Source organism: Astyanax mexicanus, chromosome 3 (genome assembly GCF_023375975.1).
Source record: "Astyanax mexicanus isolate ESR-SI-001 chromosome 3, AstMex3_surface, whole genome shotgun sequence".
Taxonomy (NCBI): domain Eukaryota; kingdom Metazoa; phylum Chordata; class Actinopteri; order Characiformes; family Acestrorhamphidae; genus Astyanax; species Astyanax mexicanus.
Window position 1 is genome coordinate 8374025 of NC_064410.1, and position 14256 is coordinate 8388280.

Genomic DNA, 14256 nt, shown 5'->3' on the forward strand with positions numbered 1-14256 from the left:
GCCTATAAAGACTTTTCCTTTACCCAGTAACTCATAATAACTCAATTCCTAGGGTGGGATTTAACTTTCTGTACCTAGATTTGCCTCCTCTGCACTCAACACTACTTGGATCTCTAAACAATGGATTGGCTGGTAGATCCAGAGTGGGAGTTGAAACATTGGTGTGTTTTTCTTCTGCTGATCCCGGTGGGAATGGGCTTCCCTGCGTGTGCACGTCTGTGTGAGTCAAACATTCCTCATGTTCTAGGCCCTTCTTCATACAGTACATCAGCATGGGAACGAGACTCAGGTTCAAGTAAAGCTTCATGGTGTGAATGAGGCTGAATCCACAGCAGCAGCAGCAGCTCCGCCTTCCTGCCCACAGCCGGACGCCTGCTGCTTCCACACAGAGTGACGAGTGTGTGTGTGTGCAGAATAAGGAGTGTAAAGTGTGTACACAGAGTGAAAAGTGTGCATGCAGAGTAAAGAAAGTGTGTATGTACGTGTATTAATTAATTCCGAACTGAACAGGAGCAGCGAATGTTACTGAAGTTCTGCCTTCGGAAACCAGAAGCTCACACCAGGCGGAGCGCGTGTGGGCCGGCGAGAGAACGTGACGTGAGTGTAAGAGTGTTCTAGATGATCAAAGATGTTCCGCGGTGTGGCTAAGCGGAAAGCACGATGAGCTGCTGTAGAAAGCGATCACGAGAACGAAATTTAAGGGAAACTTTACCGAAGAGCCCTAAAAACTAAACAAATGTTCTTACAGAGCGCTTCAGAAACACAGGCGTCACACACTGCGGCGTCTCCGAGAAGCAAAACACACTCTTAACCAGTCGCTTCTTAACTAGAATCATTAGCATGAATTTAAAAGCAAAGGAACTACTGCTTAATATATCGCTTATAATGAGTAATACTTTAGTCTTAACTACAGTTTGCATATTTTTGTTTTTGAGTTTTTTTTTGTTTTTCTTCTTATTGTGGTTATTTGTTAAATTTTGTAAAAGGTATAATAAAGGTCCATCCTGTATGTCAGACTGTAAGAGAATTATGTGCGAGTGTGTGAGAGTTTTTTGTGTGTGTGTGTGTGAGAGAGAGAGAGACTGTAGAAAGTAGAGTGTGGTATTTACATCAGCAGATACTGACAGGCCCGCCGTCCTTCTCTTTTTTTCCTTCCTGACCACTTGCTCTGATTATCACACCCTGACCTGCCAACTGGCTTCAAAAGAAAAGTGACACAAGTAAGTGAGAAACAGGGTCACGTGAACGTCATATGGTCAAAATCAGGGCTTTTGGGTGGAAATGGACCACGTCAGCGGCTGAGGTCAGTGGCTGAGGTTTGCGAATGACACCAAAGGACACCCTCGTTCAGCGGAGGATCTCGGCCCTGGCTTTTAGAACAGTAATGTGTGTATTTTTAAGTGGATGTGTGGATGTGAGTATGTGTTTGTGTGTTGTGTGTGTTTGCGAGTGTGCGATGAGTCGAGAATGAGCCGATGGACCACTCCGTTCTTGAGCTCATCTTTTTCCGTCATTCTTATCAGCACAGTTTGAAACGCTTTCTTAGGTCACTCTGGAACCATCAGAATGGCGAGACATTAAGAATGGAAAATGAAAAGAGTCCGCTGTGTTGATTCGGGAGCGAGCCTAGTGCCACGCAGCCCGACAACACAGCGTCCAAAATGCCAAAAGTGTCCCTTTTACACACCTTAACCGGCATTAGCAATATCAGTCTTAGTACCAGCTCTGCTTCACAATGCTATTGGTAGTGTTATTGATTAGTACCCTGTTGGCGTCAGTAAGAATTTTCTCTTAAATGATTGTTTCACTGTTTCACACGTGAGCCGAGGAGGCGGAAGAAGGAGAAGAGGGCAGGAGACAGGATGTGAGTGGGAGAAAGAGAGTGAGACAGAAGGACAGAGAGAAACTGAAAAACCTTTTAGGGAGGGTTGACAGAACTCCTGCACTCTCCTCTCCAGTTCTCTCTCTCTCTCTGACACTTGCCCAGATGGCCACTTGTCTAATCTCTCCATCTCTCCACTTCCTCTCTTTAGCACTCTGCAGGCTGTGGAGAGAATCGTGAGATTCACAGGATGGGGTGTATGCTTTCTCAGAGTTTGAGATTTGACCGGTGCAAACATACAGAAATCAAGGCCTTCTACTACAACCTCAACACCAAATTCCTAGACCCCATTTCTAGCATCTCCATTCCCTCTCCATCCTCCTCTCCTCCCTCTTTCCTCCTCACTTTGTCTCACACGTCCGACTCAATGCTCGAGAGTTTCTCGTACACGTGGCCGTTGGTGCCGTTGAAGGGCCTGGGTGGACCAAGGCCCAGCTTGCTGCCGGAATGCTGGCTGGGAAAGCGAGAGGAGGGCAGGAAGGAGGAAAGCTGCTGCTGCTGCTTCTTCATGTAGTAGCTCTTGGCTCCGTGCAGCAGGCACTGGTCATCCCCGAATGTGGGGATGAAAGGGTTATGGTTGGTGCGATCTGGGTAGAGAGATTTGGAAAGAGAGTAGCCAGGTCCCTCGGCCAAGCCTCTCTCCCTGAGGTCTCTCTCTCCCACCGAGCGCCGGTGAGGTCCAAGGTCACCCCCTTGGAAAAGGCCAAATGTTGAACCTTTTCCATGGTCACCTGGACTGTAGAACTCCCGGTCTGTGGTCACCTGGTGCTCAAACATGTGTGCAAAGGGACTGCTGCCCTCCATGTAGCGCTCTTTCTCCTTCAGGCTCACACTGCGAGGGGGTGGAGGTAAGGCTCCACCCATGACATCCCCACTTAGTCCAAGCCCCATCCCCTCCTCTCTCTGCATGTCCATGAAAGTGTCATACGAGTGCTGTCTCCGGAGAGGCTTCCCACTGAAAGCTCGCCGCCGCTGTGATGGAGTCTGCCCCCTTCCACTCACTAGCTGCTCCAATAAGTGGTTGCTGTCCTCGCTGATGTCATAAAGGTTGCCAGATTTTTTGCATGCGTCACACCTCATACACGTGGCTGAACTGGGCCGACTGGCCCCGCCACCGAGCCCGGCTCCAGAGGCACCGCAGCTAGTGACCCCACCCCCTCCATAACCAGAATGCAATGGCATACGTTTGCTTCCTGCGATGCTTGCGCGGCAGTTCCGGCATTCCCAATCCCCACCTACACCTTTACTATCCACCTTTGAAGGTTTGCTCTTTAGGAAGTCTTCCACTGGCACCAAACTGGTGCAGTTGGCTGCACCCCCAGATACAACCCCACCTGGCCCATCCGTAAGGTCCACGTGCTCCCACTGCGGCACGCCCTCTTTGGGCCGGAACTGGTCGAGGTAGAAGTCCCGCAGACTCTCCTCCTTGTCTTGGTAGAGGAAGGAGGACGACCCTCCTCCTCCTCGCAGGGGTGGGGATGTTGAGCGTTTGGAATGATAATGGTGGTGACTGTGATGTGGCCGGCGTCGATAACCCATCTCAGCGTGATCCATTTCTCGGACGAGCTCGCGGCGAGACTTGGCCGATGCAGGCCTCTTCTTCAGGCTATCCCGGTACTGCTTGCGCTTCTTGCTGTTGCCCTCAAGGTTGCCATAGGTGACGGTATGTGTGGAGATGTCAGACATATCATCTCCACCACTGCAGTAGCGGTCATGACATGTTGGGATGTAACCTGAGCTGGAGGCACCGCCCTTAAATGAGAACTTCCCATACAAATCAGCTAATCCCTGCTTAAAACCTGGAGCGGATGGTGGGGTCTGGGCTTGCAGCAAGTCAAACTTGCTCATGTTCCTGTGAGTAAGGGCAGAGCAGGGTTGGGTGGTGAAGACTGGTGCCACCCCACCGCTTAAACTTTCACAGTCGAACATGCCACCTTCCAAGGAGCTGCTTGACCCCAGGCTGGGAGGACGGGGGAGAGGTGGACCAGACAGCCCAAGAGCTGAGCCCGTGTGGTGATGTAGGTAGTGCTCCTGGTACAGGTTACTGTCTTTGAGGTGCAGGTTGCCAAAGGTGCGCTCAACCTCATTGATGTAGTCACTGAACATGTTGTCGTCCGGCAGGTAGGGGGCCTTGCAGTCCGAGTGTCCGGCCAGGCTACGGCGGTGCTCACTGATGTCGTAGACGGACGACTCGCGGCGGATAAAGTCCAGAGCGCTGTGGGGTGAGCCGTTGACCCCAGACAGGGAAGCCATGTTCTTCGCAGTACGGAGAAGCCGGAGGATGTTGGAGTGGGTGTTGTTCATGGTGGCTGAGGGGGAATTCAGCGCTGAACTCTTGTCCTCAATCTCAACTCCGTGGATGCAGCTGTATATCTCCTGAAACACAAGAAGAAGAGAGGTACATATGAAGACTGTCAGGTCGCTGAGAAAATATACTGATCTAGAAACATTTGGCAACACAAATTTTCTTGATGACAAGAAACAGGATCCAGCAAACAAAAGGCAGCTATAGTCAACAGGAAGAGAAGGCATGAGTCCAAGAGTCCAAACTGATGTAGAGAGTGTAGGGAATCAGCAATGCCATAAATGTGTTATTGTAGGTGTGATTTTCTAAACAATAGAGTCACGGAACTCGCTTGCCACAGATGATCCTGCTAGAGGAACACATTTGCTTCCATTTTGCCAAGTTAACAGGTTGGAGGTGTTGATAGGAAAAATATGCCACACATATATATTCAGAAGATTGAAGCCAAACGGTTGTTTATCTGTAAACTGTGTTTTGACGTCACTCCCGTAGCTGTTAGGCTCCCACAGCTCAGACACAGCGAGTCGGGGGATGGAAGCAAATATGATCTGCTGATCGCTGCTGTGAGCGAGCAGGTAAGAGACCAGGCATGTGAGGTGAGAGTACGAAGCAGGTCAAGAGTGTGTGGGGTGCAGGTGAGAGTGTGCAGGGCAACGGTCTGCAGGGTGACAGTGTGTGGGCTGAGAGTGTGCAGTGGGAGTGTGTGCAAGGCAAGAACGTGTGCAGGGTGAGAATGTTCAGGACAGGAGTGTGTGCAGTGAGATTGTGTGCAAGACAATAATGTGTGGGGAGAGTGTGCAGGCAAGAGTGTGTGCAGTAAGTGTGTAAGGAAAGAGTATTTAAAGGAGAACTTTTGGTGTAGTAAAACATGATAAAGTAGACACCTTCGATGTATAGCACACCTCCATTCTCCCACAGCGTTCCGAGATCCAGGAATTTTAAGTTTGTCCAAACACCCTTCAGACTGGGTGACACGGGGCAAAATTTTCGCCGGTAAATGGCTTTTTACACCATTATCCAGGCTGAAAGTAACACCTCCTTGCTAAAATCTGGAGAGCCCTACATACATAGATTCTGCATAGCCTGCCTCCTGGCGCCGGCTGCTACACTATGTGGAGTCTATGTATATATATATATATATGTCTTTGTTATTTGCTAGGGGTGTCACGATTCTCTAAATCCTCGATTTGATTTGATTTCCGATTTTAGGGTCACGATTCGATTCGATCCGATTCTCGATGTTCTTTTTGTTTTTTTTACAGCAGAGAGGCCTATGCCAGTTTTTTTAAGATATATATGTTATGCCATCGAGAGGCTTTTTTTGTTAGCAGCAGTGTGCACTATTAAAACAGCAATTGTGCAACATAAAATAAATAATAAAAAATACAAAAACAGTCATGTACAAAATAATCTATAACAGTTAAACATGACAAATAAGACTCCTGCCTGAGAATGAGAAGTTTTTTTCTTTAATAAAGATATATTATTAACTTTATCTGAGAGAAAGATGCTCCTTAAGGTACCAAAACTATTAACATATTTGAGGCTAGACAAAACAACTGTTATTTTTATATTTTCAAGTTTTTCTTTAAGAAGACGAGAATGTCCACGTTTTCTGGAGAAAGGGCTGCTCTTTCAGCAGTCACAATGTCCGTGGCGTGTGGTGCGCTATTTGCGTAGCGTGCTGCGCCATTTGTGTAGCGTGCGCACGCGTGCTTGCGTAGCTTAGAGGGAGGGATCGTCGATCATCTTTTTGACTTCGATGCTCAAAACCATGACATAATTTCGATCGATTTCGATACAATATCGAAATCGTGACACCCCTATTATTTTCAGTTCAGTACTGGCGGCGCTCAGAGCTGAAGCTAGCGTTATGGGATGTGACCAGTGTTTTTAATAAGCTTCTTGTGTACTTTTTAAGTTATTAATGCCTCGTTTTAAACGTCAGGGCTCTCCGGATTCTAGCAAGGAAGTGTGAAGCTACTTTGAGCTGGATAATTCAGGGCAAATTATGCCCCGTGTCACCCAGTCTGAAGGGTGTTTGGACAAACGGGTAAAATTTCTGGTGTGTTCTGGTGTGAGGTGTGTTATTCATCAAAGGTAAGTACTTTTTATCATGTGTTACTACACCAAAAGTCCATTTTACACCAGAATTTTCCTTTAAGGTGAGAAAGTGTGTGCAGAGTTAGAGACAAGTCCAGGCCAAGAGTGTGTGGGGTGCACTGAAAAAAATTGTGTAAAATTTACTTAAAAAAAGTTTCACAACATTGTGCATTTGCTTTTTTAAAGTAAAATTTAATTTCAGATAAATGTAAGTAACTTCAACTCGGTTTCAAGACTTTAATGTTACATAGAGTAAATAAGTGAACTGAACTTCAGTCAATCCTTTCTTTTAGCAAACTTTACTTATTTTTTTTTGCTGAATCAATCCTTTCTTTTAGTAACCTTTACTTAATTTCTGCATACAATATTACCTAATTACAATTACTTAATTTATACCATATTACTGAAATTTAAATATTTTTAGTTAAAACACATTCAAAAATTTGCATTATTTTGTAAACAGACCAAATCTCAATGTCTCAACACATGGATTTCATGTAATACATTCTTTTTAGTATACTACAAAGAATGTATAACATGCCATTCATGTGTTGAGAAAGTGTAATATGTGTGTTTTAACTAAAAATATTTAAATGTCAGGAATTTTATAATATATTTTGTATCATAAATTATTTGAGTAATATTGTATAAATTAAGTAACTGTAATTAGGTAATATTTCACGCAGAAATTAAGTAAAGTTTACTAAAAGAAAGTATTAACTGAAGTTCAGTTCACTTATTTACTCTGCGTAACATTTAAGTCTTGAAACCGAGTTGAAGTTACTTAAATTTATCTGAAATTAAATTTACTTAAAAAAAAGTAAACGCAGAAAGTTGTGAAACTTTTTTTTTTTAGGTAATTTTTACTCATAATTTTTTCAGTGTGTAGGGTGCTGGGTCATAAGTGGATGGGTTAAAAGTGTATCGGTCAAAAGGGTGTGGGGCAAGTGTGCACAATAGAAGTGTGCACAATAGAAATGTGCAGGGTCAAAATAATGACACATAAATAAATAATTAAATAACAAAATAATTAAACATTATTTGTATTAACTGTTTGATATAAGGGATAATACTAAGCAGACGTGTGTGTGTGTGTATGTGTGTGTGTGTGTGTGTGTGTGTGTGTTTGTGTGTGTTATTTGAGAACAAGTATAGATGTTAATGGCTTTGGCTTGAGGGCCAACAACCAACTCCAGTGGGATATCCCACAGAAACCAACACACACACACACACACACACACACACACACAGTATATACCAGCACAACCACCACAGCGTTATGAAAGATGCTATTTGTCCACATGGTTGCGAGCAGCAGCAGATGGGCGCGAGTGCAGAGCGAGCTGTGCAGGGAAGCAGCAGCAGCTCCACTCTCTGATTTCACACTGCAGATTTTGCCATCAGTGAGAAACACTCAGGACTCTTCTCTGTAGGAGAACCAAGGCCTGTGTGAAGAACCTGAATCAGTACAGAAATCAGTACAGAGACATCTGCACCCCTTTCAGAGAACACAGCACAGACCACCAGAGAACAGACATACAGCAGAAGGACAAGCCCGGCATGGAGGACAAGATAACGAGAGTGACGGACGGTGTACAGGTCAGAGGGTAAGTGGTGGTGATAACAATAGAGTTTAATGAATTACAGAAAGCCATTAAACTCTATTAATCACAGCAGAGAGAGAGACTGAGGCAGAGTGTGAGAGAGAGAAACAGAGAGAGAAGAATCACGATGGCTAACGGAAGAGTCAGTGACACCATGACCGTGAGTTTGTCTGCTAAGGCGTGCACTCAAATTATTTCCTTCAAGAGTGGACAACTGTTCTCTAACCAAGAACACATAACCTCAAAACCCTACAGCACATAACCTGCAAACCCTACTACAAAGAACTTCCAAATCCTACATCATCGAATCTACGAATCCTACTGCAAACAACCTCCAAATACTACAACACAGAACCTACAAATCCTACTGCACAGAACCTCAAACGCCTACTGCACAGAACCTACAAATCCTACAACACAGAACCTACAAATCCTACTGCACAGAACCTCAAAAGCCTACTGCACAGAACCTACAAATCCTACAACACAGAACCTACAAATCCTACTGCACAGAACCTCAAAAGCCTACTGCACAGAACCTACAAATCCTACAACACAGAACCTACAAATCCTACTGCACAGAACCTACAAATCCTACTGCACAGAACCTACAAATCCTACAACACAGAACCTACAAATCCTACTGCACAGAACCTACAAATCCTACTGCACAGAACCTACAAATCCTACAACACAGAACCTACAAATCCTACAGCACAGAACCTCAAAAGCCTACTGCACAGAACCTACAAATCCTACTGCACAGAACCTCAAAAGCCTACTGCACAGAACCTACAAATCCTACTGCACAGAACCTCAAAAGCCTACTGCAAGGAACCTCCAATACTACAGCATAGAACCAACAAATCCTACCTCAAAGAAACTCCAAATCCTACAGTACAGAAAATACAAATCCTACAGTAAAGAAACTCCAAATCCTACAGTACAGAACCTACAAATCCTACTGTAAAGAAACTCCAAATCCTACCTCAAAGAAACTCCAAATACTACAGTACAGAACCTACAAATCCTACTGCAAAGAAATGACAAATCCTACAGTACAGGACCTACAAATCCTACTGTAAAAAAACTCCAAATCCTACAGCAAAGGAACTGCAAATCCTACAACAAAGAACCTACAAATCCTACAGTACAGAACCTACAAATTCTCCTGCAAAGAACCTCCAAATAAAACATCACCTACAAATCCTACTGTAAAGAGAGCCCAAATCCTGCAACGCAGAACCTAAAAATCCTACTGCACAAAACATACAATTCCTATAGCACAGGACCTACAAATCCTACTGTAAAGAACCTCCAAATATTACAGTACAGAACCTACAAATCCTACTGTAAAGACAGTCCAAACCCTAAAGCAAAGAAACTCCAAATCCTACACCACAGAACATACAAACCGTACAGTACAGAACCTACAAATCCTACTGTAAAGAAACTCCAAATCCTTCCTCAAAGAAACTCCAAATCCTACAGTACAGAACCTACAAATGCTACTGTAAACAAATCTCTAAATACTACATCACAGAACCAAAAAATCCTACAGCAACCCTACTGCACATAACCTCCATAAACCACATAGCATAGAACTACCAAACCCTACAGAGAATCTCTAAATTATACAGCAGAAAATTGTCAAACCGTATATCAGAGAAACCCCATAACCCACTGCAGAGCACTTCTATCCCCTACAGCAAAGAACCTACATTCCCTACAAGAGAACCTGCAAAACCTACAGTAAGGAACCTACATCCCCTAAAGCAAAGGGCCTCTCAAACTGCACAAATACTGCACAGAACCTCCAGACCCTATAGGAGACAACCTCCAAGCTCTACAGCAAAGAACCTCCATATCCTACAACAGACTCTCCAAACCCTACAGCACAGAACATCTAAATCCTACATCACAGAGCCTACCAATCCTACTGCATAGAACATACAAACCCTACTGCACAGAACATACAAACCCTACAGGAGACAACCTCCAAACCCTATAGCAAAAGAAAAGATCCTCCATACCTTATAGCAAAGAACCTCCATACTCTACAACAAAGATCCTTCAAACCTTACAGCAAAGATTCTTCAAATTCTACACCAAAGAACCTACAAACCCTACAGCAAAGAATCTCCATACCCTACAGGGGACAACTTACAAACCCTACAGCAAAGAACCTCCATACCCTACAGGAGACAACCTACAAACCCTACAACAAAGAACCTCCATACCCTACAGCAAAGAACCTACAAACCATACAAGAGACAACCTCCATACCCTACAGCAAAGAACATACAAACCCTACAGCAAAGAACCTCCATATCCTACAGGAGACAACCTACAAACCCTACAGCAAAGAACCTCCATACCCTACAGCAAAGAACCTACAAACCCTACAAGAGAAAACCTCCCTACCCTACACCAAAGAACATACAAACCCTACAGCAAGGAACCTCCATACCCTACAGGAGACAACCTACAAACCCTACAGCAAAGAACCTCCATACCCTACAGCAAATAACCTACAAACCCTACAAGAGACAACCTCCATACCCTACAGCAAATAACCTACAAACCCTACAAGAGACAACCTCCATACCCTACACCAAAGAACCTACAAACCCTACAAGAGACAACCTCCATACCCTACAGGAGACAACCTACAAACCCTACAAGAGACAACCTCCATACCCTACAGGAGACAACCTACAAACCCTACAGCAAAGAACCTCCATACCCTACAGCAAATAACCACGAACCCTACAAGAGACAACCTCCATACCCTACAGCAAAGAACCTACAAACCCTACAGGAGACAACCTACAAACCCTATAGCAAAGAACCTCCATACCCTACAGGAGACAACCTATAAATTTTACAGCAAAGAACTTCCATACCCTACATAAAAGAACCTACAAACCTTACAAGAGACAACCTCCATACCCTACAGCAAAGAACCTACAAACCCTACAGCAAGGAACCTCCATGCCCTACAGCAAAGAACCTCCAAACCCTACAAGCGACAACCTACAAACCCTATAGAAAGAACATCCATACCCTACAGCAAAGAACCTCCAAACCCAACAGCACAGAAGCTCCACATTCTACTCCACAAAATCAGGAAACCTCCATACCCTACAGCAAACAACCTCAAACCCTTATTGCAGACAACCTGAAAACCTTAAAGCAGGGAACCCACATCACAGAACCTTAACCCATACAAAAGAGAACATCCATAGTCCAAATGCATCAGATCCATATTCTGTGAATGAAAACATTGCAGTCAATTAACACTTCAGCAGTGCGTGCATGTGTGCATGTATGTGTATCTCACCCTGCTGATGGTGAAGGTGAAGCCTGGTTTTCCGGAACACACTCCCATGAAGCAGAAGCGGAGCTGCCAGTAGAAGAGGTGCTCTGCGATGAAGGTGATGAGCGACAGGGCCATCGCTGCTCCCAGCATGTAGAACACTCCCGCCATGTTGTCCACGTCCAGCTGGCTGCTCATCACCTCGTTCTTCTCATGGTGGCAGATTCCTGTCAGCCACAGAGCCTCCAGTTCCTCCATCTCACCTGGGATTGTTTTACCAATGCACGCACACACACACACACACACACACACAAACCAATTGTAGAATGATATAAAAAATAAAAACAAAGAGCAATAAGAGACACTAGAAAATTTACATGTGTATATTTATGTTTCCCTCTTAAATGTGTGTGTAAGACAAATAGAGAGAGAGAGAGAGAGAGAGAGAAGTTTCAGTATTTGGGCCACAGTACTGTGTGTGTGTGTGTGTGTGTGTGCGTGTGTGCGTGTGTGCCTGTAAAATGACATTGAAATCTATAGAGAACCAATGAGCTTACACACACACACACACATCGCAGGACGTGTGATGTCACTTAAGGCAATTAAATCAAACGCGTCATGTTGCATGTTGCAACTCTTGACACAAGAAGTACAGTAGATACACAGCGCTGTCTCTGTGTCTGTGTGAGTGACAGGCTGCTGCTGCCTGAGAAGCGTAAGGGGGAGGGGGAGCACGATGGGAGGAGGGGCAGGAGTAAACACGAGGTAACCGCAGCATGGCCTCCTCCACATGGTTGGTCACATGCTTGTAAACGTGAGCACGTGTTGAAAGCTGTGCACCTCAGTCCAGCACAGTTTTGCAGCGCAGATATTTCCAGTTACAGCCGGATTCATGCTTTTAATCCTAGAAAAACGCTCTTATCTACCTTTCAAAAAGCCATTAAATGCCTGTTTAAAAGTTTGATTACTGTTGTTTTAGCTGTTTTGCTTGGGTTTTGAGAGCTTGGCGCTGACTAAGCTCTTGACAGGTCTGGACACGAGACAGCGTGCGGGTGTGCATCCCATTCATTCTTATAGGATCTTGGATATGCAGAAAAAGGGGCTTATTAAAAAGCTTTATACGTAGGGCTCTGTGTGGTTCACACTGCCACTATGATCGAGAAATCGCTGATTCAAATCCCAGTCATGCAGCTTGCCATCAGCTGCTGGAGCCCCTAAAGAGAGCACAATTGGCCTTGCTCTCTCTGGGTGGGTATCGGAACACAGTCACTGAGTCGCTGCGCTTTCCTCCGAGTGCGTTGGCTACTCGGCAGTGATGCATCAGCAGCAGTTTGAAAACTGCGCTGATTCGCTTCACACATGTTGGAGGAGGCGTGTGTTAGTCTTGTGTCTGTAGTGGCCGTATCCTCATTTTCACTTTTAGATATTAGATACTAGGGGTGGGAATCGTTTACTATCTCACGATTCGATTCGATTCCGATTTTGGGGGCCACGATTCGATTCAAAATCGATTTTTGATTCAAAACGATTTGAATTATAAAAATTTCTGCTTCTGGCTTATGAATCTTATTGAAAAAAAACCCCTCCATAATATACACTGGTCCTGGAGCAGGTAATGTGTTACAAAAACAATAAAATGTGCAGGAATGTGGGTCCTCAGTGACAGAGGAATCACTGGGATATCACAATGACGTTAATGAACAATAAATAAATAATAAATAACACTGCTTTATTACCAGGCTACTAGCGGTGGTGTGTAGGTGACGCTGCTGGGCTGATGTGATGATAGCAGTGGAGCGCTAAAGTTCAGGAGCAGCTGCTGATTAACTAGTTAATTTAAGGTCGTTGTATTTCTTCAGAAAGGGGGCAGGAGGTGGAGAAATTAATTCATATTGTCCATTCCTTAATTCCTCTGTGATGAGGAGCTGAAATTAGCTCTGATTAGCTTATTGTATTTTTCCGTTCCGCCTTAAATGCTGCAGCCCGCTGCCACCTGTAGCGTTATTTAAGGTGGAACTGGAAAGTTAGCTAGTTAGCTAGCTAACAGTTACTGAAACTAACTACTAGCGATCTTTTTTATGCTTGTTATGAAGCATTCTGCCATAAAACATTGAAACTACACGTTAATCTAATGTAATATAGTGCTTGTTCTGCCATCTTACCGGTGATTCTCAAACACCTACGCTCTGTGTGTGTCTGGAAGATCTCCGTTTGAAAGGACAAGCGCTATCCCCAGGGTTGCCAGGTCCAACAAAAATACCCAGCCCAAAATCAGTCTAAAACCCGCCCCTCAGAATCGATTTTGGGACATTTTAAATCGATTCTGAATCGTAGTAAATGAGAATCAAGATTCTTATGTGAATCGATTTTTTGGCACACCTCTATTAGATACACATGGTTGTTTCAAGATGTTTCCACATCATAAACACCCACTAGTGCAATGTAGGCCACTGCAGTAGAGCCTGAGCTGAAGTGTGTGTGTGTGTGTGTGTGTGTGTGAGTGTACCGTCTCCGAACAGCTGTAGGATTGCCAGGTCGACGTGTCGTTTCCAGCCAGAATCTTTCTGGATGGCGATGCCGTATCCCGTAGAGGCGAAAACCTTCCCTGAGCCGATCGTCACCAGCTTACAGCCCTCATCCCTCCCAGCCATGTAATTCAGCACCGCTGCGTCATAGATAAACGCATCCAGCTTCCTGAAACACACACACACACACATTTAAACACACACCATTTCATTTAGTATTTACTCTGACTACTCAGCATCCAATGTTATTTTTTTTTGTTAGTATTCATTATGAAATACTCAGTATTTCAGTACCTACAAATTATTCAGTATCCGATATTAATTATTTATTATCCATTATGAATCACTTAGTATCTCAGTATCTACTAAGAATTATTAAGTATCTGTAGGCCTGTCGCGATAACTATATTATCGACTTATCGTACGATAATTTTTTTTTTATCGCGATAATTTTGCCGACGTCAATAACAGCCACGTGTTTCCGCGTGGATTTGTTTACATGAGAGAGCGAGTCCCGC

At 44.4% G+C, this 14256-nt stretch overlaps 1 protein-coding gene across 4 annotated transcripts in view; it reads right to left on the reverse strand.

Annotated features, from left to right (window-relative positions):
• Positions 1 to 413: 413 nt before the first annotated feature.
• The window catches only part of LOC103041816 (glutamate receptor ionotropic, NMDA 2B), a 118011-nt gene continuing 104168 nt past the window's right edge, over positions 414 to 14256 (reverse strand). For all 4 annotated transcript variants that reach the window (XM_049475777.1, XM_049475775.1, XM_049475776.1 and 1 more), the window contains 3 exons: positions 13720 to 13907; positions 11238 to 11476; positions 414 to 4258 (listed from right to left, as the gene is read on the reverse strand). In XM_049475777.1, the coding sequence (XP_049331734.1) occupies positions 2234 to 4258; positions 11238 to 11476; positions 13720 to 13907 (2452 nt within the window). In that variant the 3' untranslated portion in view covers positions 414 to 2233. The remainder of the gene's footprint in view (positions 4259 to 11237; positions 11477 to 13719; positions 13908 to 14256) is intronic.